The sequence below is a fragment of the Cnephaeus nilssonii genome (assembly GCF_951640355.1).
Source record: "Cnephaeus nilssonii genome assembly, chromosome: 15".
Lineage (NCBI taxonomy): Eukaryota > Metazoa > Chordata > Mammalia > Chiroptera > Vespertilionidae > Cnephaeus > Cnephaeus nilssonii.
In genome coordinates this window covers 52,871,252-52,898,169 of record NC_137086.1, presented here as the reverse complement: position 1 = coordinate 52,898,169, position 26,918 = coordinate 52,871,252, and the positions used below count along the sequence as shown (strand labels likewise).

Sequence of the window (26,918 nt, the reverse complement as noted above, 5' to 3'; positions counted from 1 at the left end):
CCGATTGTGCACCAGTGGGGGCCCTCAGCCTGGCCTGTGCCCTCTCGCAATCCGGGACCCCCTCAGGGGATATTGGAGAGCTGGTTTTGGCCCGATCCCACAGGCCAGGCTGAGGGACCCCCTGGTGCATGAATTCGTGCACTGGGCTTCTAGTAGCAGCATAAAAAAAATAAATAAAAAAGCAGCATCACAGAGGTGAGGCTATTGTCAAACACAGACCAAAGAAATGAGACCGCAGCTGAAGATGGCTGTGTCAGTGAACTTAAAGGGACCTGTGCTTTCTCCACTCTCTTCCAGGCCATCTCTGCTTTAAACAGGACAGCCTGTGAGCAGGCGGTCTTCACATCCCTACATCACAGAGGATCTCATCAAACTATAACTGTGGGGTACTCAGCTCTGTCATGTCAGCCATCACAGTGCCCAGCTGAGGGCCCTTGTCCTCTGCCCAGCTCAGCAGGCATCTAAACACAAGAATAAAGACACTACCTGTGGACACCTGGACTTCCTGTGCACAAAGGGTTAAGGTCACGACGGGCTCTGAAAATAACATTGGGTGGAAATAGATGTTGAATGAGACGCTGCAGCTAGCAAGCACATTCTTTATGAAACTTAAGAACTGAGAGGGGCAGCTATTAAAGTTAATTCCGGGATCCCAGTCAAAGGATGCAGCTTCCATGATTCCCATCAGGCCTCATGGCTGAGGCAGCAGGCAGCATGAATCAGCCTCGGGAGGGGAAGGCAGCCAAGTCTGAAAGCCTCCTGGCTTGACACTTTTGAGAAATGATGGAGCAAATCTTTTCCTGCAGCTTTTAGCGGCTTCCAGGAACATGTGAGCATGATGCAACTGAGGTGTCCATGGTGCTCCTACAGGGGTGGACATAGTAGCTGGGAAGGCTACCAGCAGCGGGGCGCGGACCCCATCCTGCAGCATTGCAGGGCCTGGCTGAGCTGTGTAGTGTGTTCACGCAGGACAGTGCCACCTGTGGGCCATCGAGGGGAAAGACACAGTTGGTTAGGGCTCTGAGGACTGCAGCCTCCCTGCAGGAGGGAGGTAGATGGGTATTTGTTATGTTTTTATTAACAAGCTTCCCATGGGACAAACCATGGCTTCTCCCCCCCACCCCCCAGGTCATGTGGAAGTGGCAAGTGCCAGCTAAGCTTCTGAGATAGGGGAGTGTGTTGCCTCCACCCACTAGGACCAGTGTCCTCATACAGGAGGACACTGGGAAAAGAGAGAAAGGAGCTGGTGGGAGCGAGTGAAGCTATCCAGGTCTAGGACGCCATCCCCAGAAAATAAGAGGTGAAAAAGGCACGGCAGCACTGGGGAGAGGGAAAACGAAGGAAAGGCGGAATCCAACATCACCTTACAAGTGTCAAAAGACATAATGAGCTTTCTAGAGAGTCTACAGTGGTAGGTGTGGCACGCAAGGCACAGCACACAAGAGAAAAGGGAAAACAGAAATTGACTAAAGAAGAAATAGCGGAGTTTATGATGTGATAATTCTCATGTGCATTCTTGGTAAATGGGGGAAGTGGGGAGAAAGATCAAGGTCAATTGGGAAATTAAAAGTGGAAGCAGTAGCTCTAGCTGGGTTTGCTCAGTGGATAGAGCATCGGCCTGCGGACTAAAGGGTCCCAGGTTTGATTCCGGCCAAGGACACATGCCTGGGTTGTGGGCTCGATCCCTGGTAGGGGTTGTGCAGGAGGCAGCCGATCAATGATTTTCTCTCATCATTGATGTTTCTATCTCTTTCCCTTCCTCTCTAAAATCAATAATATATATATATATATATACATATATATATATATATATATATATTAAAAAAAAGTGGAAGCAGTAGAGAAAAGTTAACATGGGTGGGGGATTTGGAGGTTATATAGGCAAATGGTGAGGCTGATGGAGCAGTTAGGAGACAGATGTCTAAGACATTTCTTTCCTGGGGCTCCTCCATTTCTGCCCTACTCAGGACCTGGGGGTGGTGTGGGATGTGAGGAGTGTGTCTGCTACTGGGGAGTGAGGGCCGGCTGGCCAGGGCGGCGTGGTGCAGGTCGCAGGTCATGTCAGGCATTAAGAAGGTGGAGCAGAATGGCAGTGAGAGCCTGTGTGGGGCGGCTGGTATAGAGGGAGTGTTCTGCTGAAGGGAAGAGATCTGGGGAACGGGACAGAAGGATTTTACATAAACGACATCATTAAAAAGAAGCTGATAAAGGAGAAGATGAGGCTTTTGATTTGAAAACAAAAGGATATCATTTTAAGGGAATGGCTAACGGAGATAGATCTCTTATCCATGAAATGGAAACTGATGGCAGTGCAATAGAATCTAGGGGTTGTGGGAGGTCTCTGAGAGGCTGCTGGGGATAGGAGAAGCAGGCAGCGTAGATACCTGGATCTATGTGTGACTAAGGTAATGGTTAACCTGGTTAGATACCTGGCTAGAAGAGAAGGGGTGAGGAGGCCCAGGGTTGGGAAGCCGACAGCCAATGGGCTGAGGAGAGAACCCAATGTGCCAGCCCCACATATAGCCCCTGTGTGTCAAGAACCACCCTGATTGTCACAGGGGGGGAGGCTGGCTGGTGGGGGGAGGGGCTGTGGGAGGCTGGCTGTGGAGTACACTGACCACCAAGGGGCAGCTCCTGTGTTGAGCGTCTGCCTCCTGGTGGTCAGTGCACATCATAGCCACTGGTCGACCGGTTGTTCCGGTCGTTTGGTTGTAATGGTCATGTAGGCTTTTATATATATAGATGGCATCAAACAAAATCATTGAAATGGAGTAGAAATACAGTTGTAATACAGGGGGTGTGCAGGAGGCAGCCGATCAATGAGTCCTTTCAGTGCACTGCATGTAGTATCTGTCACTTGGGTTTCATAGAATGCTATTGCAGTTTGAAAAGTAGCAGGCAGGAGACTCCAAGAATGGCGTGTCACTTCCTCCTCCTCTTGGACCACATCTTGACCCTCTTGGCTCCGTGATTTGATGCTCAAATTAAGCAACTTCATTCATAACTCTGTGGCCCTTAATTTTTAAAAAAATTCTCATTGATTTCAGGGAGGAAGGGAGAGGGAGAGACAGAAACATCAATGATGAGAGAGAATCATTGATCGGCTGCCTCCTGCACCCTCCCCCCCCCCACTGGGGATGGAGCCCCCAACTTGGGCATGTGCCCTGATCGGGAATCGAACCTGACCTCCTGGTTCATAGGTGGATGCTCAAACACTGAGCCACACCAGCTGGACTGCCCTTAATTTTTTTTCTCTTTATTTTGGTGGAGGTTCCTAATTTTATGAATGCCATGCTGCCACCTGAAGAACTCATCACTGCTCGGGAGATTGATAGCTACTTCAGGAGCTCATCTATAAGTGGAATGAGCGGATGGAGGAGTGGGTGAGGCCCTTTTGGAGGAATTCCCTGACAAAGGCTTTTTCTTTGTCTTTGGAGCTGGTGAGTTGCTGGTTACCTCTGATTAGACCCTGCCTCTGGTGCTTCTCCCATGCAGGGAATGCTCAGGTGGCCCCTGGGAGGAGTGAGATGACAGCTTGGTCTTTTTGCAGTTGCAAAATCAGCCATGCTGATTGGGCAGTGTGGCCAAACCGTTGCTGGGTGGGCTGGTGCCTGCAATGTCACCCATGGCTCTCTCACTGCAAGAGGCTCCTGATACACTTTCCCATTAGAAGGCATTCCTCTCTCTTCTGAACTCAGCGCTGAATCCCAGCTTCTTTCCGGCACCTTTCACTTTTAAAACTTCCACTAAAATGTGTCTGCCTTCTCTCTCCTACCTGACTCTGAGCCTCCTAAGTATAAGGCCCGGGGCTGATACATGAGCTATTACTAACCATTAACTCTTACTAACTGTGTACATTCAGACAGACTGGGAAAATTATTGCCTTTTGTGAGCTTTTAGAAATAATTCTCTCCTCTTCTCAAGGAGGCTCTGGGCTTAAGGTCAGAAATACCAGAGGCTGAGAAGCATCGAACAGACTGTCCAACCTATGAGGGGAGGCGGGGGGTAAGGGGAGAAGAGATCAACCAAAGAACTTGTATGCATGCATATGAGCATAACCAATGGACACAGACCAGTAGGGGTGAGGGCATGTGCTGGGGGGTGGGAGCGGCCGGGGAGAGGTTAATGGGGGGAAAAGGAGACTCATGTAATACTTTACACAAAAAGAATTTAAATTAAAAAAGAAAGAAATACCAGATGTGTGCAGAAGGAGCAGTTGCTGACCTAGACTTTCTCCAATAGTGTCCTAAAGTGGACAAGTCACCTCACTTGTTGTTTGTTGTTGTTGTTGTTGTGTGTGGGTGTGTGTGTGTGTGTGTACCAGTAAAATGGGGATTTGGAGAGAAGCACTTTCTCAATGGCAGAGTGAGTGATGCAGCACAGTCTTCCAGTCTCAAGTTCTGTAGCTCAGGTCTCCACCCGTCTCTCCCTTCTGTTCTCCTTTAGCTCTGGAGGGAGGGCTCAGCCCTTAGTTGTTCTCTGCTGGTTTTGGCGGGGGGACTGCGGCTTCTCCTCACCCATTGGACTGTGTGCTCCAGAAAGCAGGGTGGGCTGAGTCCCTTGGCCCTTCTCAGCCCTAGCCCCAGGCTGACTGGCCTGGGGTCTGACACTGCCCTTAGGGGTGCTGGAGAGGGCCCTGCCTCTGTGTGTGAGTGAGTGTGTGTGCGTGTGCGTGTGCGTGTGTGTGTGTGTGTGTGTGTGTGTGTGTGTGTGTGTTTTGCTGGTTGTTCTAGGCTCTGGAATTCTGTCTTTAAGTCCTAACACCTGTCCCTGAAGGAAGAGCAGTCAGGAATCAGTATATTTAAAATATATATTTTTTATTGATTTCAGAGAGGAAGGAAGAGGGAGAGATAGAAACAACAATGATGAGGGAAAATCACTGATGGGCTGCCTCCTGCACGCCCCACACTGGGGATTGAGCCTGCAACCCAGGCATGTTCAGGAATCGAACAATGACCTCCTGGTTCATAGGTTGATGCTCAACAACTGAGCATACTGGCCGGGCAGGAATCAGTATTTTAAAAATTTCTCATTGAGGTTCGGATGCACAGTGAGGGCCGAGAGCAGGTGCTGTCATCACACGGTGCTGCTCACACTTCGCAGGGGAGGAAAAGAACAACGACTGAGCGATTTTCAGGTGGAGGCCAGGCTCACACGGACTCTCAGTTAATCCTCCAAACCAGCCTGCGAGCTGGGTGTTTCCTCTCCTTTACTGACAAGGAAACTGAGAGGTCACATAGCTGATTAGAGCCAGGATACAGCCCGGACCCCTCCGCCCACACAACCCTCCCTTTCTGCCCTTTCTCCTCCCATTCTTTACGTTCCAGCCCCTTTGTCTTTGTTCATGCAGTTTCCTCTGCCAGGGATTCGCTCCCCTGCCTCTAATTCTAGCAGACTGAGTGATCCAGCGCAAATGCCACCTCGGCCTCACTCTCCCAGCCTGGGCTCACCCTCCTGCATGATCCCAAGGAGCCTGGCGTGTGCTTCTGCCGTAGCCATTCCAACACCCCCACACACTATGTGCTCCGTTAGAGTCTAAGATCTTGTGGTGGGGAACTTGCCTACCATGCTCCTAGGTAAGGCCAGGCGGGAGCATGAAGTCTCCATGGAGCTCCTGCTCAGGGAGGAGAAGGGGTGAGGGGATAAGGGCCTAGAGCAGGGTAAATGCCCACAGTGAAGGGGTGTCGAGGAGGACAGGGGAGTGGCTATGGAGATACCTGCTTCCTTCTTCCCAACCTCAGTGCCACGTGACAATCTTCGAGGATGATTTTGATCATATGGAACCTGAATCTGGGGCAGGCTGGTGAGGGTAGGGCAGGAGGGCTGCTAAATGGGGACCTGGGTGCTGGGGTAGGCCAGTATTAGGAAGTCAGAGGCGAGGGCAACTGGCAGCCACGCCCCTCTGCCTTCCTGGGATAATGGAAAACTTAGTGACATCCAACACCACATATTTATTATCTCACGTTTATGTAGATCAGAAGGCTGACACAGGTCTCAGTGGTTTGAGGTTATGGTGTTTTGGATGCTGGTTCTGGATTTCCAAACAGAGACACCTCACCTGTAATGACTGGAGGAGCCAGGCCAAGACCCTGACCCCCTGGACTTGAAGAATAGCCATTGTTGTCCTCCATGCTCTGGTCCAGCCTTGATAGGCCCAGCCCAGGAGATGTTCAGAATCAAAGCCAGTGTTGATGCTAATGACTTTGGGTTTATCCAACAATGCTGGGGGTAGGTATATAGTTTCGAAACATATTAAGCTGTCTGAAAATAGTTGTAAATGTGAAAATAATTAAATACCTTTCTTGTGTGTAGACTTTTCCCCATAATGTGTATATGTTGGGGAAGCCACCCTTTTGCTGACACCCTCTGAATACCATCACTGCGTCACTCCCGGGCCCTACCCCTGGGCCTGCCTTCGACTTTGGATCCTGACCCTTTGTCCTGTCCTTCCTGCTGCTCTTCTCCCTGTTCCTCCTGGTCTGGATGCAGGGGGTCAGTAGGCCGTGGGCCTCTGTCCTGCTCCTCTCGATTCCTGGTCTGCTGAGCAGGCTGCTTCCTGCACTCTGACACCCGCGTGTCACTGACGTGTGAAGATGGGTAGGCTTTGTCAGGTGCAAGAAAGGGTTTTCAAATGCCCCCTCCTGTCTCGTTATGTATTTATTTTATATGTCTATGTCTTTTACAAATAAAATCTTATCGGAAATGTCTATATAAAATGAGTAAGAGTAGAACTGCCCCAGTTTAGTCTGAAATCGGAACTTTTAGCCCTGCCCAGCCGATCTAGGCCTCCCTTCCCCCACCTTCACCCTGATCCCACCGTGTGTCCAGACCAGGGTCTCCCACCTGTGGCACAGTTTCCTGATGGTCCTACTGGGCCTCTTAGTAGCTCACAACCCAGAGGGTCTTCCTAGAAGTTGGGTGGGGCCAATATGAAGCAGATGCCATTGTTCCTAACCTGGTTTAGGGTAGCTTGATTGCCTGGGCTTTCAGCTCTGTGGCCTCTCCTTCCTTGCCAGAGACCTTGTTGTGGGTTCATTCAGTCATTTCCTGGGCCCAGAAATCTTTGAGGGTCTCATGGAGAAGAGAGTGGTGTGATGGCCCTTAGGATCCATGTCCACCACCTCTGCACCCCCTGTATTGCAGGGGCAGGAGGGCTAAACTTTCCCAGGTTCCCTTGCTACCATAATACTAAGATTCTCATAGTGAGATATATGTATGTGGGACTGGAAGGCAGAGGGGGCAGAAGACCTTTCTCTTCAGTGGTGGTGGCAGTTAAGTGCAGGTTCCAGCAGAGCCAAGTTTGTGCGGGGGCCAAGCTCTACACCCCGCTGTTTAGTCAGCTGCTCAGGAGCCTGGCGTACTTGTGAGCTGCATGGTTTCCTGCAGCTTTCTGACCTTGGATTGCAGCTGCTGGGGTGCCTAGTGTCAACCCCCTGACTTCTGCAGCTGCAGCCATTCCCGAAGCTTAGTGAGCACCTGTTCCTGCTTGAAACACCAAGAATAGCTTCCGACTTCTGCACTGGACTCTGAGGAGTACAAGTGGCGCTTCCTGCTGCTCTGAGACTTGAGTCTGTTCTTCACTTTGATAGGAATGGGCATGAGGGAGAGGAGGTAAATGGGAGGACTGGATCACTATGACTGACCCAGTTCTTCCACCTGCTGGCACTTGGACAGTGTTCACAGGCTCACCCTAAAGCGGAAGGGGAAAATTCCTGGGCACTGGGCAGGGCCGACCTGCACTTCGGTGAAAGCACAGGTTCTTCCAAGGGTTGTGATATAGCCACGTGGAGTGGGGGAACCGGCGCCATGGGCCAGGATCTTATCCTCCTGCTCATTTGCTACCAGTTGTCATGGTCACAGCGTCAACCTCCCATGATGAAGGCTCTGAGCCTTTGTCTGGCCTAGAAACCTGATCTTCATCATCACCCGGGCCGGCCACGTGACTTAAGTGCATACCAGGCCTTTCATGTTTGTGTGAAGAGGAAGGGAGCCTGTGTGGGTAAGGAAGTGCTGAGTTCTGGCTGCCTGCGGGGGGAGGGGGTGTAAGGGGGGGGGACACAGGGGGCAGGCGGTCCCTCAGGTCACTAAGGGGAAGTTTCCTGGATCTCATTTGGGGTAGGGGGAGCAGATTGAAGAGGTGGGAGCTGAACACACTGTTTTCACATCAAAGCTTGAATTACCTACAGAAAGAACAACTCAAACACTTTATTTTAGATTATAAGAGAAGTAAAAAGCCACACTTACTACCATTAAATCAGATCAGAAGTAATGCTGTTTTGCTAACATATAAATTACATATAAACTAGACTCTTTAACATATAAATTAGACTCTTCCCTTCAAAGATCCCTAGCCTGCTTCCTTTCAGCACAGAGTGGCCCCTTTCACTCATTCAGCTGGCAGAGCAAAGCCGAGCCCTTGGCAATCCAGTAATCTTTGGACCTCTTGGAGGGTAAAAGGACGGTCACCACAAAGTTGGTTGAATGACCTAGTTAAGGATACAGGAGAAAGCGTGGTCATTACTTAAAGAATAACCCCTTAATACAAAGAGTACAGTACTAGGAGTCAAGGTAACTGGGTTTTCCAGAGTCTGGATGTTGTTGACAGCATCCCTGTGGTGATTTTATTCACCGTTTAAAATATATTTTTATTGATTTCAGAGAGGAAGGGAGAGGGAGAGAGAGAAACATCAATGATGAGAATCATTGGCTGCCTCCTGCTTGCCCCAGACTGGGGATCGAGCCCACAATCTGGGCATGTACCTGACCAGGAATTGAGCCCTGACCTCCTGGCTCATAGGTCGACACTCAACCACTGAGCCACCCTGGCCGGCTGGGCATCTTCTAGCTTCTTCTTTTTTAAAAATATATTTTTATTGATTTCAGAGAGGAAAGGAGAGGGAGAGAGATAGAAACATCAATGATGAGAGAGAATCATTGATTGGCTGCTTCCTGCATGCCCCCTAACTGGGGATTGAGCCCGAAACCCTGGGCATGTGCCCTTGACCCGAATCGAACCTGGGACCCTTTGGTCCCCAGGCCGACGCTCTATCCACTGAGCCAAACCAGCTAGGGCTCTTAGCTTCTTAATACTTTTTAGATTTATAATAGGAGTGGGAGATCATGCAGGTGATAGGAGTGTCTATTTTAGTTCTATTCTGTATGTTACCCTTAGAGAACATACTTTAAGTGATTAGAAAAATAAGTATCATCAGTATCTATATTCTCTATTCAAAAGGGAAGTTTTTTTTTTTTTTTTTGTTTTTTTTGTTTTTTTTTTTAGTTCTTTCTGCCCTGCTTTATCTCCCACATTTCTATCATCTGGAAATTTAGTTCTAAATTATTATTAAAATCATTTTTATGGTCAAACTTTGAAAGATTTAAATGTGTGTGTGTGTGTGTGTGTGTGTGTGTGTTAAATAGAGAGCCAGTGGTTATTAATTTAGAGCCTTTGTATGTCTAAGACTGTCTTTATCACACTTTCTCTTTTGGATGATAAATTGCTTGTATTTCCAATTTTGGTTCAAAGTTGTATTGTCTCCGGCCTTTGAAGATGTTTCTCTATTATCTTTTTACATGCATTGTGGATAATGAGAGATGTCTATCAATCTGATTCTCTGGAATTTTAATTTCAGCATGTTAATAGTTTTACCTCTTTGCTTTAAGGATTTTATCTCTGATAGTCTTTTTAAAAATATGTTTTTATTAATTTCAGAGAGAAAAAAGAAGAGGGGGGGGGGGAGAGAGAGAGAGAAACATCAATGATGAGAGAGAATCATTGATTGGCTGCCTCCTGCACCCTCCTACAGGGGATCTAGCCTGCAATCCTGGCCTGTGCCCTGACCTGGAATCGAACAGTGAGCTCCTGGTTCATAGGTCAACACTCAACCACTGAGTACACCGGCCGGTCATCTCTGATCGTCTTAAGTATCATTTTGATATATCTGGGTTACTTTTAAAAATTTGATTATTTGTTTATTTATGTTTTAAAAAATTACCCCTAACAGACTTTGTGAGATCTCTCCATATGAGATCTTGCAAGTGTTTCTTCTTTTCTGGGCAATGATTGGCCATTATTATTATTTTTTTTAAATATTATCACTCTTCATTGTCTCTACTTTCTCCCAGATTGCCTACCAGATCAATGTTGGGGATTTTGGCTTTTCCCACAGTGTTCCTTTTTAAAAAAAATGGCATTGCGAATTTTGAGGGATTTCCTCAGCTCATCCTCCTTGCTTACCCTTCGCTGTCTCCATTCAGTTCTTCAGCTTATCTGTTCAGAGGGCTCTCTTTCTGTCTGGTTCCTTTTCTCAGGGCTGTATCTGAGTTTCAGGGCTACTCAGATTTCCACTTTTGCAGCCATTTAATAATTTATTTTAAAATCTCTTTGATGAGTCTCAATGGGTTTGGTGAGAGATTTTAGTGTTGACTCACGCCCTCATTTAAAAATTAGAAGTCACTGCTCAATAAACTATTTTCTACTCATTAGACCAGTGGTCGGCAAACTGCGGCTCACAAGCCACATGCGGCTCGCGAGCCGCGGTTTGCCCCTCTGTTGACTAAGGAGTTTGCCGACCACTGGGATAGGGGCTTAATCACAAGGGACAACAACAGCCTGTAATTATTGGAATCGAGAGTCTAGGTCAGTGGTCGGCAAACTCATTAGTCAACAGAGTGGCAAACCGCGGCTCGAGAGCAGCAGTTTGCCAACCACTGCATTAGACTAATAGAAGCAACCATCAGTTTTAAAATATCCAACCATATTCCATATTAAAATAAACATAGTTTACAGCACTTGTAAATTTGTGTAAGTTGGCCTCATTTTAAGCCTAGCTAGTTGGCCCAAGGGAGGGCTTAGTGTTTGGGCTTCCACTGTAGTTTGCATTTGGTCATTATTAGTACCAATGTTAGAACATCCTCACCTGTGGTTGAGAGTGTTCCTGCCCGGGCCCCGGTTTTATAAAGTGGGGACTGATAAAGTATTGGGCTTGGATCATAATTTTGTTGAGGTTCAAAATGCACCACAGGCAGCACTGGATTCATCTGTCCGGGCAACGCATCTTCTATCACCATCGCCTTATTGTCCCACCGGAAAGCATCCATGAACATCCCATGAACGAGAACACCATCCTCAGGAGAGGGCAACTGAAACACACCCAGAAGTTTACAGGTGAGAAGAGGAGAAGGCGGTCAGCAGCTGTGGCCCCACACCCTCCTCAGTTAATTCTAAGAACAGATTGCTGTTGTTACAGTCTCGAGAGGAGAATACTGTCGAGAGGCTCCGACAGGTAAAATAACTTGTTAGTTTGACACCAAATCTCATACTCCATCAACATGTCTAATAGGCGATACCCCTGGGAAACCCTTCATGTGCTTCAGAATAGCGATCATGATGTTAAGACTTTTCCCTTTTCATGGGAAGCAGATGGGATAGGGCTGTGATGATCATCAGTTATTTGTTAGCAAGGTCTTTCAAGGATATGGGAGCAGATCTGAGTGGAGTGGATGCTGATAGAATTGCCCAGCAACAATTCCTACTAATACCGTGACATTTTAAGGCAGGTTTAGTTAGTAAAAGCCATTCACCCCAACTCCACTGATTGGTTAGTGAATCCTTTATTGGCAAGAGCGATCTGGAGCAAATTTTTGATTTCATGACACATATGAGGCCCACTGGGGTGAACCGATGCTTTGAGGTGAAGGCCCCCTTTCCCCATAAACATCTCAATGTCTCCACGCTGGGTAGCTCAGCTTGGCAGCGCTGGTTCACACCCCTGGTTGTATACAGGAATCACCAGGGGAGCTTTAAGCCCAGTGTGTTGGGGTGATTCTGGTCTAACTGGGATGTGGCCTGGGCATCGGGACATTTTAAAGGCGCTGCAGGTGATTTTAACCTGCAGTCAAGGTTGAGAATCACTAACATTCTAGAGCCGTGGTTCTCAAACTTTAGTGGGCTAAGACCCCCATGGAGGGCTTGTTAAAATACACAGATTTCTGAGTCAGTGGGCCTGGAAGGAGTCCTTGGCGTTTGCATTTCTTTCTTTCTTTTTTTTTTAAAATATATTTTATTGATTTTTTACAGAGAGGAAGAGAGAGGGATAGAGAGTTAGAAACATCGATGAGAGAGAAACATCGATCAGCTGCCTCTTGCACACCCCCTACTGGGGATGTGCCCGCAACCAAGGTACATGCCCTTGACCGGAATCGAACCTGGGACCCTTGAGTCCGCAGGCCGACGCTCTATCCACTGAGCCAAACCGGTTTTGGCGGCGTTTGCATTTCTAATATGTTCCCAGGCGATGCTGATGCTGCTGGTCTGGGAACCCCACTTTGAGAGCCTCTGCTCGGGAGGTTGTAAGCTATGGGAGTGAAGAGTTTAAACAGCCTTAGTGCTGCCTATTTGTGTTAGGGGCAGAAATAAAATATAGGGGACTAGCTGTTACAAGAAACAAAGTAAGAAATATTAATCATGCTCTGTTAGCCATGACTGTTTCGTTCTGATTACCGAAAGCACATTCTAACCTGTCTGGGAGTTGTACGCCCTGGGACATGGGTGCTGACATCAGAATGCAGTCCACCCTCCTGTTCTGAGAACTGCCTATCATTATGGAAAAATTTACAACCTCGTGGCTGAAACAATTCTAGTCCCGGAGGCACCTGCTCTTTACAACCCCAGCCCCTATTGCCTGTTATCTGGTCCCTGGGTGACATTCTGTGACATTCCCCCCTTTCTCCCTGCACTGCCCCCTCCCCCCGGCCCCGCCCCAGCCTGCAGACTTGTAACCTGTAATGATTATACCATGCCTACTTTCCCATGCCTGTCATTCCAACTTTCCCACGTAATCTTTGTCCTTCTACCCAATATAAGCAGCTGGCTTATGGGGAGGGCAGAGCAGATTTTTTGTGAATGACCTGCTGCTCTCCCATACTGCCGGCATTATTGGAATAAATGCTCCTCATATATGATTCAACCCTGTCTCTGCTTAATTGGCTGAAGTAGTGACAGGCAGCCTGGACCCCTTGTAACAGGCAGTCCGGTCACATTAGTTCTTCAATTACTTATATAATGTATGAAGCTAGAGTATCACTTCTGCTAAGAGACAGCTGAATGAATGATGCAGATAATTCATCTTATGATGATATTTATTGTGTGGGTCACATGACATCTGCAGTTTTGTTTACACTGCACTACAATTCTGAAGATGGTGGCATCAGCCCCATTTTACAGATGCAAACACTGAGGTGCAGACATGAGAGTAATGGCTCTAGCACACACAGCTGGAGAGGGTGTGGGAACCATGCCAGGGTTCCCGGATAGTCATGGACAATGGCAGCACAGAGGCCTTGTTGTCAATACACCTATGTGTGCAGGAGAGGCTAGAGAACTCAGACGGAGCTGACAGCTGATACTGCTAACAATCAAGGCTAAGAGCTCATAGAGAGCTCAGATATAGCTACCATGTTAACCAGCCAGTGTGCTGGGCAGGAGAGCTCAGGTACCGCTACGATGTGAGGTGGTGAGTGTAGGTGGCAGTGTGCGGCTGCTCAGATAATAGCTGTGGGTACAGAGACTGATGCTGCTTTATAGGAAAGATATGTATTCACTAGCCGGTGTCCCGGTGCTTGTCTGTATGGACTTTGCTATAAAGGACTGTCTTGTCTGCTGAGTTATGGCCACTGGCTTCTGCAATCAAGACTCATTCTTATGCACCCAAAGCTTCTCATGGCTTCTCCGTCTAAGACAGGGGTCCTCAAACTTTTTAAACAGGGGGCCAGTTCACTGTCCCTCAGACCGTTGGAGGGCCGGACTATAGTTTAAAAAAAACTATGAACAAATTCCTATGCACACTGCACATATCTTATTTTGAAGTAAAAAAACAAAACGGCAAAAACACCCGCATGTGGCCCGCGGGCCGTAGTTTGAGGACGCCTGGTCTAAGACCTGGTGTCTAAGGAGGTCCAGTCCCAGGCAGAGGGGTTCGAGCCCAACACCTATAACTAGTGAGCAGAGAATAAAGGAGGATCTTGGACTAAGTTCTCAACGGTTAGAATAGTGGGCAGGGTTCAAGAAGGACCAGCCCTGGCATGGTCGCGAAGAATCTAGAAGAATATAGGGACTCAGAACAGCTCAGAGCAGCAGTGCCGAGCAGTGCTCTTGCTGGCTCTGACAGAAGGGAAGAGTCAGAATTTAAATTTAGGCCTGCCTGATTCTGAAACTCCTGCTTTTAACCTCTTGATCTATTTTCTCCACAAGAAGAAAGTTACTGTAGGTATCTGTGATATTGTGATTTATTAAAAAAATATTTGGTCATTCAGATAAGCAAAATATTGTGTATGTATATATATATACACTGTCTTTCCCCATGGTTGTTTCTTTACTTTTTTTTTAAATTCTAACCTGAGAATATTTTTTCCATTGATTTTTTGAAAGAGTAGAAGGGAGGAAAGAGAGAGAGGGAAAGAGAGAGATGGAGAGAAACATCAATTGGCTCCCTCCCACAGGTGCTCCTACTGGGGCTGAGGAACCTGCAACCAAGGTACATGCCCTTGACTGGGAATCAAACCCACAACTCTAACCACTGAGCAACCAGCCATGGCCTTCTGTGGTTTTGACTCACAGCTCCCCAAATCCTTGGAATTTCCTGAATGTTGAAAGTGATAGTGGTGTCTCGTTATGTTAATGAGATGGGCTTGGGCAGCACCTAAAGATGGGGGCTGGAGCTTTCAGTGTATCCCCCCACAGCACCTCTAGGGAGGGAGACTGAGTTCAGTCACCCATGGCCAGTGATCCAATCAACCATGACTACGTAATGAGGCCTCCACAAACCCCCACAGGACTGGGTTCTGAGAGCTTCAGGGTGGACAGGTGGAGATGTGGGGAGAGTGGCACACCTGGTGGGCATGGATGCTCTGTGCCCTTCCCCTATACCAGTGGTCGGCAAACTGCGGCTCACGAGCCACATGAGGCTCTTTGGCCCCTTGAATGTGGCTCTTCCACAAAATACCACGGCCTGGGCGAGTCTATTTTGAAGAAGTGGCGTTAGAAGAAGTTTAAAAAATTTGGCTCTCAAAAGAAATTTCAATCATTGTACTGTTGATATTTGGCTCTGTTGACTAATGAGTTTGCCGACCACTGCCCTATACCTTACCCTAGGCATCTGTTCCATCTCACTATTCTGAGTTATATCCTTTTATAATAAACCAGTAACTAGTTAAGTAAAAAGTTTCCCCTGGCCGGTGTGGCTCAGTGGTTGAGTGTCGACCCATACACCAAGAGGTTGCTGGTTTGATTCCCTATTAGGGCACACATCCAGTCTGCAGGCTTGACCCCCTACTTGGGGGTGGGGGGGTGGTGCAAGAGGCAGCCAATCAATGTTTCTCTCTCTATTGATGTTTCTATCTCTCTCTCCCTTCCTCTCTCTCTAAAAATCAATAAAACCATATTAAAAATAAAGTTTCTCTGAGTTCTTTGAGCCACTCTAGCAAATTGATTGAACCCCAGGATGGAGTCATGGGTCAGAAGCATGGGTGACAATGTGGGCTTGAAATTGGCATTTGAAATGGGGAGGGGGGTAATCTTGTAGGACTGAACTCTGAACCTGTGGGGTCTGATGCTATCTCTGGGTAGCGTCAGAATTGAGCTGATTTATAGGTCTCCAGCTGGTGTTTGAGAATTGCTTGCTGATGTAGGCACCACCTCCACCTCCTCGCCCCTGCCCCACATTAGGTTCAGATCTAGTTATTGCTAATTGGGGAGCTCATTTTGGGGGGTGTGAGCCCCATCCTGCCCCTTCTGCTCTCACATATGGGAGGCAGGAGAGGCAGGGGAGGTAGGCAGAGACATTGAATGACAGTGGGACAGACGCTGCTTTGCTAACACAACAGTCCGGGAGACAATACCTCCACGTCCATGGGCAGTTCTTGTCCAAACTTCACTGTCTTGGCAGCTTCTATAACTGCGGCTTGATCCCGATAGGCAGGAATTACGTTGTACTTGAAACTCAGCTCATCTATAGGCAAATTGTATTTCCGAGCATGATTTTGAAGAGTTCCTGTAAATAGAAAACATCAGAAAAATGACTCCTCTGAACAAGACCACTGCTGTCCAAACACAGCCCCCACTTGCCCTCAACCAGGCGGCTCTAGCATTAGAGAGCTTCCTCTCCATGGAGAAGAGGCAACCATTGACACCTTATTCAGAATTAGTTCACAGAGACAGGAAGCCTGTGGGAGATGTTGGGAGGGGCGGGGCCAACACCTGTATTGTGGTCATGGCTGGGAAGAGAGGGAAGGAGACGAAGTCTAAAGTGCACTGCTCTGCCCTTGAGGGAGACAAACCAGTGAGGGAGTTTCAGAACCCAGTCTCCCCAACTTGACAGTCCTGCTCAGCTGTCTCGCATGGGCTGTTTATTGGGGATTCAGGATGAGAGAGAAAAAGGGCTCAGCTGATTAGCATCTAGCAGCCCAGTCCCTGGCCCACTCTGGGGCTCTCCAGCAGGAATCCCTGGAATAACACCCCTCCACCCCCTGGGCGGATGAAAGGACATCAAGAGTATTTTTTAGTCAACTATAATGAAAAATTAAATTTTTCTTAAAAGAGTATTTTTTAGAGGGAGGGAAGCAGCTTAGACTTGGAGCCAGAGCAGATGGAGGGCGTGTGGTGCCCTGGAGCACGGGTTGCATGGGGATCTGGGGCTCAATGTGTGTGTCCACAGGGGCAGCGGTGTTTGCATTTGCATTGCCCGACAAGGGCAGGGGTTAGGGAACATCTGCTGTTTCTGTCATCCTTTTTTCTGGCAAACCAGGAAGAGCTGGGCCTCATTGGACTTCCCTATAAGTCAACAGCCTCATGGCAAGGCCAGCCGCAGCCATGCCATCTTGCCCGTCCTAGAGCCCCGGTGCCGAGCACACCATGTCTTCCTGGGGGCGTCTGTGGGGAAAGCACTCGTACCTGTTAGAAATCCTTGAGGGAAGAAGAACCCGGAGATCCAGAAGGACTTAGGCTGCCCTCGTTTGAGCCACAGCTGAAGGAGACACATTACACCAAAATGTACTGTTTTCCTGAGACCGAGTTTGTCATTTCAATCAAAGTCAGATTCTGGAGGGCCTCTCAGGAGGCAGAAGCTAAAGCAGTCCTGAGTGAGTCACCCCCATCCTGACCGCCTGCCCTGGCCCTGTCCTCACCCCTCAGCCTCACCACAAACCCAGAAGCTGGTTATTACAGAGGGTGGAGAAGAGGGAGATGGTAGCAAGGTCACACTGGAGTTTGGGCCCATTTCAGGTTGGTTCTGTACCTCACAGTGGGGTCCCATGATGGGATGCTGGGATAAGGGCCTGGGGCAAACTCCTTTATAATTAGCACAAAATGTCTAAAGTGATGCTATTCTGAAAGGATCCGTGTCTTTGGGCTGATTCCTTAGCTAGGCCTTTCTAAGGACCTTAGGGCCAACTGTGTCGCTAGATTTATCAAATCCCAAAGAAGAGCATTTTCTTACGTCCACAAATGCAGTCCTCAGAATAAGGTCTTTGACCCATGATCCTAGTGGTTTCAGGGACGGGTAGGCTGTGTTGGACCACAGGGAGGGAACTTGATTGTTGAGGAAACTGTTATACACCTTTTCCATTTCTTCAGACATCACCACAAATCCAGCAATGGCTTTGTTGAGTGTTTCTAGAGAAGTCTAAGAGAACAAGAAAGGGTTGATGCCCTCCACAGATGTAATTAGCAAGTGGGAATGCACCCATTGGTGGTGGCAGGTGCTGCCTTGGCTGATAGGCCCTCTTGCTGGGTTCCATACTCTCTGCATACTGTCTGGTGGGTGAGATCCTCCCATCCTTCATGCATTTTTACAACAAAAATGTAAAATCTGTGGTTGGGGCACAGTTCAGGCAGTTAGTGGCAGAATCCAATGAAGTGGGAAGAAGAGGAGGAAGAGAAATGTTCTCAGCAGCCCGAAGATATGGTTTTGAACAATGCCACTGGAAGGTTTAGTATGCGTCAGGTACTAGGGAAACAGAGATGACTAATATACCAATCCCTTTTTCTTTAAGAAAGCCATTTTCCATTGGGAAAGCCTTACTCATGGAGGGGTAATTACAAAACAATGTGGTAATTACAGTGATAGACACAGAACCAGAAATGATGGACCCCTGAGGAAGGGTTCCTAATTCATCGGATGTTGGAGGGGAGGGCTGGTGTCCAGGAAGATTTTACGGAGGAAGTGATACTTAGACTTGCCTGGCTTCAAGTGGGTGATGTGGAAGAGACAAAAGATAAGCAGCACCCATCTCCTCTTCTTGCTTTGAACACCAGTCCTCCCCACCCCCTAGTTTTCACTGGGCGGAGAGCAATCCACCCAGAGGCTCTATTTCTTAGCCAGGCTTGCAGCTGGGGTGCGACCATGTGGCCGAGTTTTGGCTAATGGATACAAGAAGAAATGATGTATGCAACTTCTGGATCACATTTTTATGAGGAAGCTGCTTTCCCTCGGCTCTCTTTCCCAACAGTGACTAGCAAAAGGGGACAGTGGGAGCAGCCACCTTAGACCCAGAAGTAGAAGCTACCTGTTAAGGCTGGAAGAGCCAACCCTCTCTCTGGGATCCCTGGATGAGCTCAGAAAGCAAGACCAACCTACCTGCCATAGACAGGGCTCCCTCTGGGAAGGTAGCTGAGAGACAAGTGAATTTCTATCTTGTTTTCGTTGCTATATTTGGGGATCTTTATCACAGCAGCTTAATCTGTATCCTGATTCATTCAATACAGAAGGTAATAAGCCCTGACCTGGCTACCTGGCCTGCTGACACTGGCGTACACCTGCCTCGATGCCATAGTCTCAAGGTGAGGACTTCATATATTCAGCTGCCGCTGTGTACCCCTAACCCATGAGCCTAGGTATTGCCAGCCAACCAGCAACATTCAGAGACTTTGTTTTCCTAGGAGGGGACAGATGGCCTTTGGCTTTAAAAGATTTACTCCATCTGTCCTCCCCAATCTTTTTTTAAAAAAAATATATATTTTATTGATTTTTAACAGAGAGGAAGGGAGAGGGATAGAGAGTTAGAAACATCAATGATAGAGAAACTTCGATCAGCTGCCTCCTGCACACCCCCTACTGGGGATGTGCCTGCAACCAAGGTACATGCCCTTGACCGGAATTGAACCTGAGATCCTTCAGTCCGCAGGCTGACGCTCTATCCACTGAGCCAAACAGTTAGGGCTGTCCTCCCCAATCTTATCACTGAGCCTTGACTCTGTGCTAGGTATCTGGTTCCCTGCTCAGTGGTAAAACTTTTCCTGTCATTGCTCTATATTTGGTCTCTAATAACTTTTGTGTTTCCCTTATCAAAGTTATACACGTAGAAACCTGGAAGGTGTTTAGCCATCATTACACATTCAAGACCATGTAGAGAGAACATATTCCTGAGCATAAGGCAAAGGACCAAAGAGTTGCTCTCAAGTTTTAGTTGCAGTGAAATCATTTGGGTGAGTTTTCTTTATAAAAATCCATCTTCCCAAGAATTTCCAGAAATTCTCTCTCAGGGATGGAGTGGGATCAGGAGTTACATTTTGAACCTGCAGCAGAGTGGATTTTACTGCAGGTGTTTTGTGACCCACACTTTGGGAAATCCTGGCTTTCACAGTCCTCATAAGTGCGATCTTATTCAATGCAAACTAGACATCAGGAACGAGAACGAAATCTCTAATGCTTAGGTCTCCCATCACATTTCTGATCTGTCTATGGTAATTCTAAGGGTGTAAGGATAATGAGGAGATGGAGGATTTGTAATGTCCCATATACACAAAGGCATTATTAGAGAGGGACCGTGGCCTTGTTTGGGAAGGGTAAATTCAATTTTAAACCAGTTGGGTTTGAAGAACTGTTAGCATATTCAAATGGAAATGTTGAGGTGATGGGAATGGAAGGCTCTAAGCACACTCATGTTATTATATAATTCTCTACACAGCTTTGATACCCCGCAGCAGTGATGGCAGTGAGCGCTCATACGTGTATTAATTTCAGCAGGTTGTTAAACCGGTCCACTTCTTGTCCAAGAACGGTGGTCAAGGAGTTAAGGCGTCCATGAGAGTCCTTGACGAAAAGGCTCTCAGAAGCAGTGTCCATTTCTAGTATTTCTGAAACAGAGAGAGTCAGCTCCTCAGATCAATTATCACTGATTTCTATCTTCATATCATTGTGGTTGTAATTTACTTGTCTTAACCTTTCTTTAAGCCTATTTCTCCTGCACCTGGGCCTAGGCCAAATGGGAGGCAGGCCATGCAGAAGTGGGTGGCAATGCTAGCAGGACAAGCTGGTAGATCAGAGACATCCCTGAGAACAGAGGTGCCAGGGGCCCCGAGTCTCCTCTGCCTTGCAGGTGCATAAGCCTTACTCTTCCCAGCACACCTGTGTTGCATCTGGGAGAGGAGGGGTTGGCAGTGAGAAACCGAGAGATGACAGAGAATTTGCATTTATCCCAAATTACTGAGCATAATTCAAAGGGACTGACTGAATTAAGAAACAGGACCTTGGTTCAAGCTGGATCAGAAATTTTGTTCTTCTTTTCCCCTACAATCCAGCAAGTGGAGGCTCATATAAACTCTAAAAATATGAAGGAACTGTATTTCCTTGCATATCTGAATAAAGTGTGGGTAAATGAGTGGCTCTGAAACACACCCATAAAATTCCTTCCTAACCAGTCACATTTTGGCTGCTGTAAAAAATCCACAAGCAGCATGGGTTAGTCCAATCTTTTGGGTCCACATGCCCTTCGTCTTCTCCTTCTATCATTTTGTTATCACCATTGAAAGATGAGACAGAGGGCCAGAGACCAGGAGACCAGGATACAGGCTTTATTGAGGAGAAGACCTCTGCTGGGCTATCTTCCAAAGGGAGAAAGCACATGTGCAGGGGTGAACACGCCTTTTGAGGGGAGGAAAGGGAAGGGACGGGGCTTAGGGTACTCCGCACACACTGATTGGTGGTTTCATATAAGGCACATGATTAGGCACTTAGGGACTTAGGAATTGGGGGCTTAGGGTATTTGGCACACGCTGATTGGTGGTTCAATGTACAGTCCATATAAGGTGTTCAGGAATGTCCGTGCTGCAGGTGGAGTTTACGTCATTCTCCGTCCATCAGTTGGGGGAAGGGAGGATCTATCAATCATAACTAGCTAGTTTAAAATATATATGATTTCAGAGAGGCAGGAGGAGAGAGAGGGATAGAAACATCAATGATGAGAGAGAGAGAAAATCATTGTTAGGCTGCCTCCTGCATGCTCCCTACTGGGATCGAGCCTGCAACCGGGGGAATGTGCTCTGACTAGGAATCGAACTGTGACCTCCTGGTTCATAGGTCAATGCTCAACTGCTGAGCCACGAATATTAGTAACAGAAAGAGAGCAAAGGGGAGGCCAGGCATTATAAGTATGGTCATCTGGGCAGCTTCACCAGGAAGCTGCAACTTGATACTCCCCAGGAAACCATTGGGGGGGACTTCCCTGCAAGTCACTGGGGGGAGGGGTCAAACAAAGGGGGAATTGGATGCATGCGAAATGAAATTGGGGTGACTTAGGGAAGGTGATTACCTGTCAGTCTAACCTGGGAAAAATATAATTGGCAAGTGCAGTGAAATCTTGGAAGGTTAAAATCTCTAGACAAAGAATTCTCTCTGCCTAGCCTTGTTCCTACTCCCTTGCACTCTCTTGCTCCGTGACCCGCACTCGCCCTCATGCTAGCCTACTATGTGGACTTAAGCAGCCACATGGCCATGGGCTGCAGCTGGGAACACAAACTAAGTTAGTCACACGCTGGACTGAACTGTGCTTTGATATGGAGGGGAAACGCTGGGCAGTAGCTCTAGCCCTGCTGAAGACTAGATTGGTGAATCAGAGGGAGATGGGACCTCAGAAGGAAACCCCCTTAATTTTACCTCATCAATAAAGCTCACCACAATAACTCCTGTGGGAGCCTCAGGAATTCTTTCGCCTGTGGCACCCCAAGAACTCCACTTCCACTGGTAACAGTGGGCACCCCACTGATAACAGTTTGCCTCAGGTGCTGTGCCAAACCCTCAGCTCTCTTGTTGAGCCAATTGCATCCCTGTCCCGATTCATCATTAGCAGATGGCATCATTTATTTCACAGTGAAAGCATAAGCTTTATGAAGCCTGGAGAGAAAACCTCCTAGGTGTCAGTGGAACTCTGAGACAAATGCACTTTATCTTCATCCTTCCTTCCATCCATCCATCCATCCATCCATCCATCCATCCATCCATCCATCCATCTTTATCCCATTTCACCTAGTCCTTCATTTTAGATTTATTAAAAATTGCTTTCTAAAATAACTGACTCAGTTTGCTTCAACACCAAAAAGAGATTCTGCTCAAGAAGAGATTCTTTTGAGGCCTGTTTTAGGAGGCAAACTGGTTTATGAGGTCACTCTGGCCCCTTTTTTTCTGGGGCACTTGGCAAGACCCAATCTGTGATACTGTAATATAATAAGAATACATATATTTCAGTCTTCATCTCTAGCTCCTGGCCAGAGCTTCTAAAACTGTTGTAATTTCATAAGTGAGAAAAACAATAGGGATATCACTTTTCATATTTGTTTTTTGACCCTGGCTCCTAAAATAGCTTGAGTAATAAAGGTAAAAACAGCATCTTTTGTTATTCATAACAAGCCCCCTGCAACCACATCTAGCTTATGTTTATGAGTTGACTTTTAGAAACCCAAAGCATGGGGAAGCCGGTTGTCAGCAGAACCAGCCCTGTGATCAGCGGCTTGGAGCTCTCAGCTTCATTCCTGACCTCCTGGGAGAGGAGAGGGGCTGGGGGCTGATGATTTAATCAACCAACCATGCCTACGAAATGAAGCCTCCAAAAGGCTCTGGAGAGCATCTGAGCTGGTGGACACATCCATGTGCCAGGACAGTGGTGCACCCTGATTCCTCGGGGGACAGAACTCCTGCCCAAGGACCTCTTCATCTGGCTCTATATCGTTATCCTTCATGATAGTCTTTAAAACGAACTGTAAAGGCAATTGTTTTTCTGAGTCCCGTGAGCTGTTCTAGAAAATTACTGAACCCAAGAAGGGGCTGGGGTTGTGGGAATCCTTGATTTGTAGCTGGTTGGTCAGAAGTACAGATCACAACCTGGGACTTGCAAGTGGCATCTACAGTTGGGGGGCAGTCTTGTTGTGGGACTGAGCCTTTAATTTGTGGGGTCTGTGCTAAGTCTGGACAGTTAATGTCATAATTAAATTGTAGGGACACCCAGTTGGTGTCCAGAGAGTTGGAGAACTGTTTAATGTGAGGGAGAGATCCATACATTTGGTGTGAGAATTATTGTGAGTAGAGTGAGAAACAGTTTACTCCTAAAACAGTCATTGTTTTATTTTCTGCTTAAATTTTTGTTTCCCTATAATTACATCTCTTCCAACCATGAGCAATCTATACTAATAAAAGAGAAATATTCAAATTGACCGTACCTCCGCAACGCCCCTCAGCCAATCAGGAGTGAGTACGCAAATAAACCCAACAAGGATGGTGGGTTAATTTGCATACACAGGTGCAGAGTGGTGGGCAGGGCAGGATGCCTACTATGAGGGGGAGGTCAGGGGGTGGATGGAACTACAGGAGTGGCGCTCCAGCTAGGAGCAAAGCCAGGGGGAAGGAAGGCCTATTCTTGCATGAATCTTTGTGCAATGGGCCTCTAGTAGATTAATAAATCTACATCTGCAGTCATTTAAACAAAAGTGTTAAAGTGGAATCTTTGATCATTCAGGAAGATTCCTTAACTCACCAGAAAACAAGGTGAAATTAATTCAGCTATTTATCTTGAATGGAGAAGAAAAATGACATGGATTCTAGAGCAGGGCTGTCCAATAGAATCTTTTATGATAATGGAAATGATCTTTATTATCCAATATAGGGGCACTTGAAATGCCACTGAGAAAAGGAATTTTAAGTGTAAATTTAAGTGTAAGTAGCTACATGTGGCTAGCAGCTACTTTCTTGGACGGCACAGAGCTAGAGACATTAGGAAGCTCAGAAAAAAGTCTGATGAAAGTTACAGGGGCTAGAAACCAACTTGCTCATTACACTACTGGCAGTTGAGGTGCAGTAGGCCTCTAGTCTATGAATGGAATGTGCCACATCACCAGAGCTTTCTATATAAAGACAAATCTGCATAATAAGCAATTTGGACACCTGCTGTCACTCAGCTCTCTGAGTTTACTCCTACAAGTTACATTATATACAGATGCCAGAAATTATTTATTACCTGGAACTCGGGCCCGGATAGAAGTAACAAGTTCTTGGACAATTTCATCATTGCTCTTTCCCTCTCCACCAGAAGATGACCTTGGCTGAACTTCAAGTATGGTGTTGATTAAAGTGGTGGTCTCTTTGTACTGTAATGGTGGGAAGAGACAGAACAGTGAAGACTCCAATTCTCAAAACATAATTTTGTAGCACCTACAGTTCACTTATTGAAATAATGGCAGTTACAAAAAAAAAACAAGGAATATTTATATTTTATGTTGAAGAAAGAGTTGGTAAAATATGCTCATTGGAAATACACAGTACATCGTTGTCAGTGTTATGGCTAAAATATTTTGGTTGGACAACAATGTGAATTTCTTTTTTTTTTCAAGATATATGCAAATATATTTTAAATTACAGAAGAACTTTAAAAGAGTTTGGAGTGACATTATAAAAGTGACAAATGAGATGAATGGATAGAAAGATAAAAGACATCCCCAGAACATTAATCAGAAAGTTCAAAAGCATAAATACATAGTTATGAAAGGATTGTATTTTAGAACCATCATAGATGTGAGGGGTTTATAGAAAAAAAAAAGAAAGGTCAAACATTAAACTCTAAATACCACTAATTTAAAGTTTAGAAAGACAAGAGAAAAAAAAAGATTTTGAGAAGAAGAGGTGAGATAGAGAAGAGTAATATAGAATGTAAATAATTTTTTTGTTTAAATTTCTTTATTGATTAAGGTATCAACAATGTGAATTTCTTAATGCCACTGAACTGTATACTTAAAAATGACTAAAAGGATACATTTTAGGCCGTGGCTGGTTTTGCTCAGTGATTAGAGCATAGACCCCATGGACCAAAGGGTTGTGGGTTTGATTCCCAGCCAAGGGCGTGTACCTTGGTTGCAGGTTCATCCCTGACCCCATGTGGGAGGCAACCAATCAATGTGTCTCTCTCATGTGATGTTTCTTTCTCTCCTTCCCCCTCCTCTCTCTCCTTTCCCCTTTCTCTCTCTTAAAAAAATCAATAGAAAAAAGAACCTTAGGTGAGGATTAAAAATATAAAATAAAATGATAAATTTTATGTTGTATATATTTCACCACAATAAAATGGTTAATTTTTTTTTAGCTAATCATTTAAAAGGCAGTTATGAAAGTAAGGAAGAAATAATGAGAATTGAGTTTTAGAACATGCTTTTCTAATTGAGGAAATGTTATTTAAATAAAAGTATTCATGGATTACTATGGAAAATTTGAAAACACAGAAAAGTACAGAGGAAAAAAATGTCATGATCCTGCTTTTCAGAGATATTTATAACTTGGGTTTACTGCTCCCTCCCACCTCCCATCTTGGACATTGTCTCTATATGTGTGCACACGGTTAAAAAAATTGAACTCATATAATTTATGTAGTATTTTTTTTTCAATTTCATGAACATTCTTTCAAACATTACTATTGACATATTCATGAGATTCTAAACACATATACGAAGTCATTTACTTAATGCTATACTTAAATAGTTTGGTTTCCTTGCTCAATGCCAGTCATTTAATACCATGAATTTTTTATTTTAGTTCTTAACTCCTTGGTTGGATGGAAGAGTCTTGAAATGTTTAGTGCAGCGAGCCTGGTATCACTTCCTATGATGGTAACTGAATTAGAGACTTCTGGTGAGCAACCATTCCCAGTTCGCTTCTCCTCTAGGGCATAGCAAAGATTACACTTTCTTGCACCCTTACAGAAAGATGGCTCATGTGACTATTATGCTAAATGAGATGTGAGTCAAAGTGATGGTGGACTCTGCAGGCTGAAGCAGTGAAAAGCCTATGCCTAATTCTTTCGTTTCTCTCTTCCCAGGCTGTGAATGAAAGGGCCATTTTTTTTCTCTAAGTGAATGCAGCGACGTACGTTATAAGAGATTGGGTCCCAGGATGATTATGTGAGGTACAACCCCTCTATCAATCTGCTATCACAGCAGTTGTACTAAATCATTGGGACTTGAGTAATTTTCTTACTGCAGCACAACTGACTCTATCCTGACTAATATAGTAGACCATTTATCCTTTTTTTTTGGGGGGGGGGGGGGAGAGGATGGAAGTAAGGTGGACCAGATGCTAACATGACCTATTTCTTATTATTGTAGTTCCAAACTAGTTCTAGAACATGTCCGTGCATAGCTTCAGTTTTTTTTGTTTCCTTTTCAAAAAAGCAAAAAAACCCACGATTGCTTCTGTTTCTTATTGTTTTGCTGAATCTCCTTGCATCACGGTCATCTCTCATCATTTCTATTTTTTGGACATTTCAGTCTCCATTCTGGAAAGTTTATTAAGTTTGTTCCCTACATCACATGTGTGATAATCTATATTCCAGTTCTGGTCTTTAAGACTCCCAAGAAGCTTTTAATTCTGCCATGGTATTTTTAGCTTCCTTGAAATATTTCATTCTCACATCTCATGGCATCCTTGGTATATACACGTCAGCCTGTTCTCAAAGTTTGGCTTTCTCTTTCCTATAGGCTGGGTCTCATACTCTATCCCAGATGCCAGAACATATTCTTTCTGTTCTGGCTTCTGCGGTAGATGATTTGCAGAAGGTGAGTCTGTGTCTTCTAGATGGTGTTTCCTATCCCTTATCTTTAGGGATTGTTCTCC

General features: G+C 46.1%; 1 protein-coding gene across 1 annotated transcript in view; it reads right to left on the bottom strand.

The window, feature by feature from the left end:
• Window positions 1-8,359: 8,359 nt before the first annotated feature.
• Window positions 8,360-26,918, bottom strand: part of DNAH6 (dynein axonemal heavy chain 6) — a gene marked incomplete at its 5' end in the record, with an annotated part of 218,796 nt that continues 200,237 nt past the window's right edge. Inside the window, 7 exons of the mRNA XM_079791646.1 lie at window positions 8,360-8,486; window positions 10,920-11,142; window positions 15,898-16,049; window positions 16,949-17,021; window positions 17,493-17,678; window positions 20,004-20,131; window positions 24,280-24,409. Coding sequence (XP_079647772.1) covers window positions 8,383-8,486; window positions 10,920-11,142; window positions 15,898-16,049; window positions 16,949-17,021; window positions 17,493-17,678; window positions 20,004-20,131; window positions 24,280-24,409 — 996 coding nt within the window. The 3' untranslated portion in view covers window positions 8,360-8,382. The remainder of the gene's footprint in view (window positions 8,487-10,919; window positions 11,143-15,897; window positions 16,050-16,948; window positions 17,022-17,492; window positions 17,679-20,003; window positions 20,132-24,279; window positions 24,410-26,918) is intronic.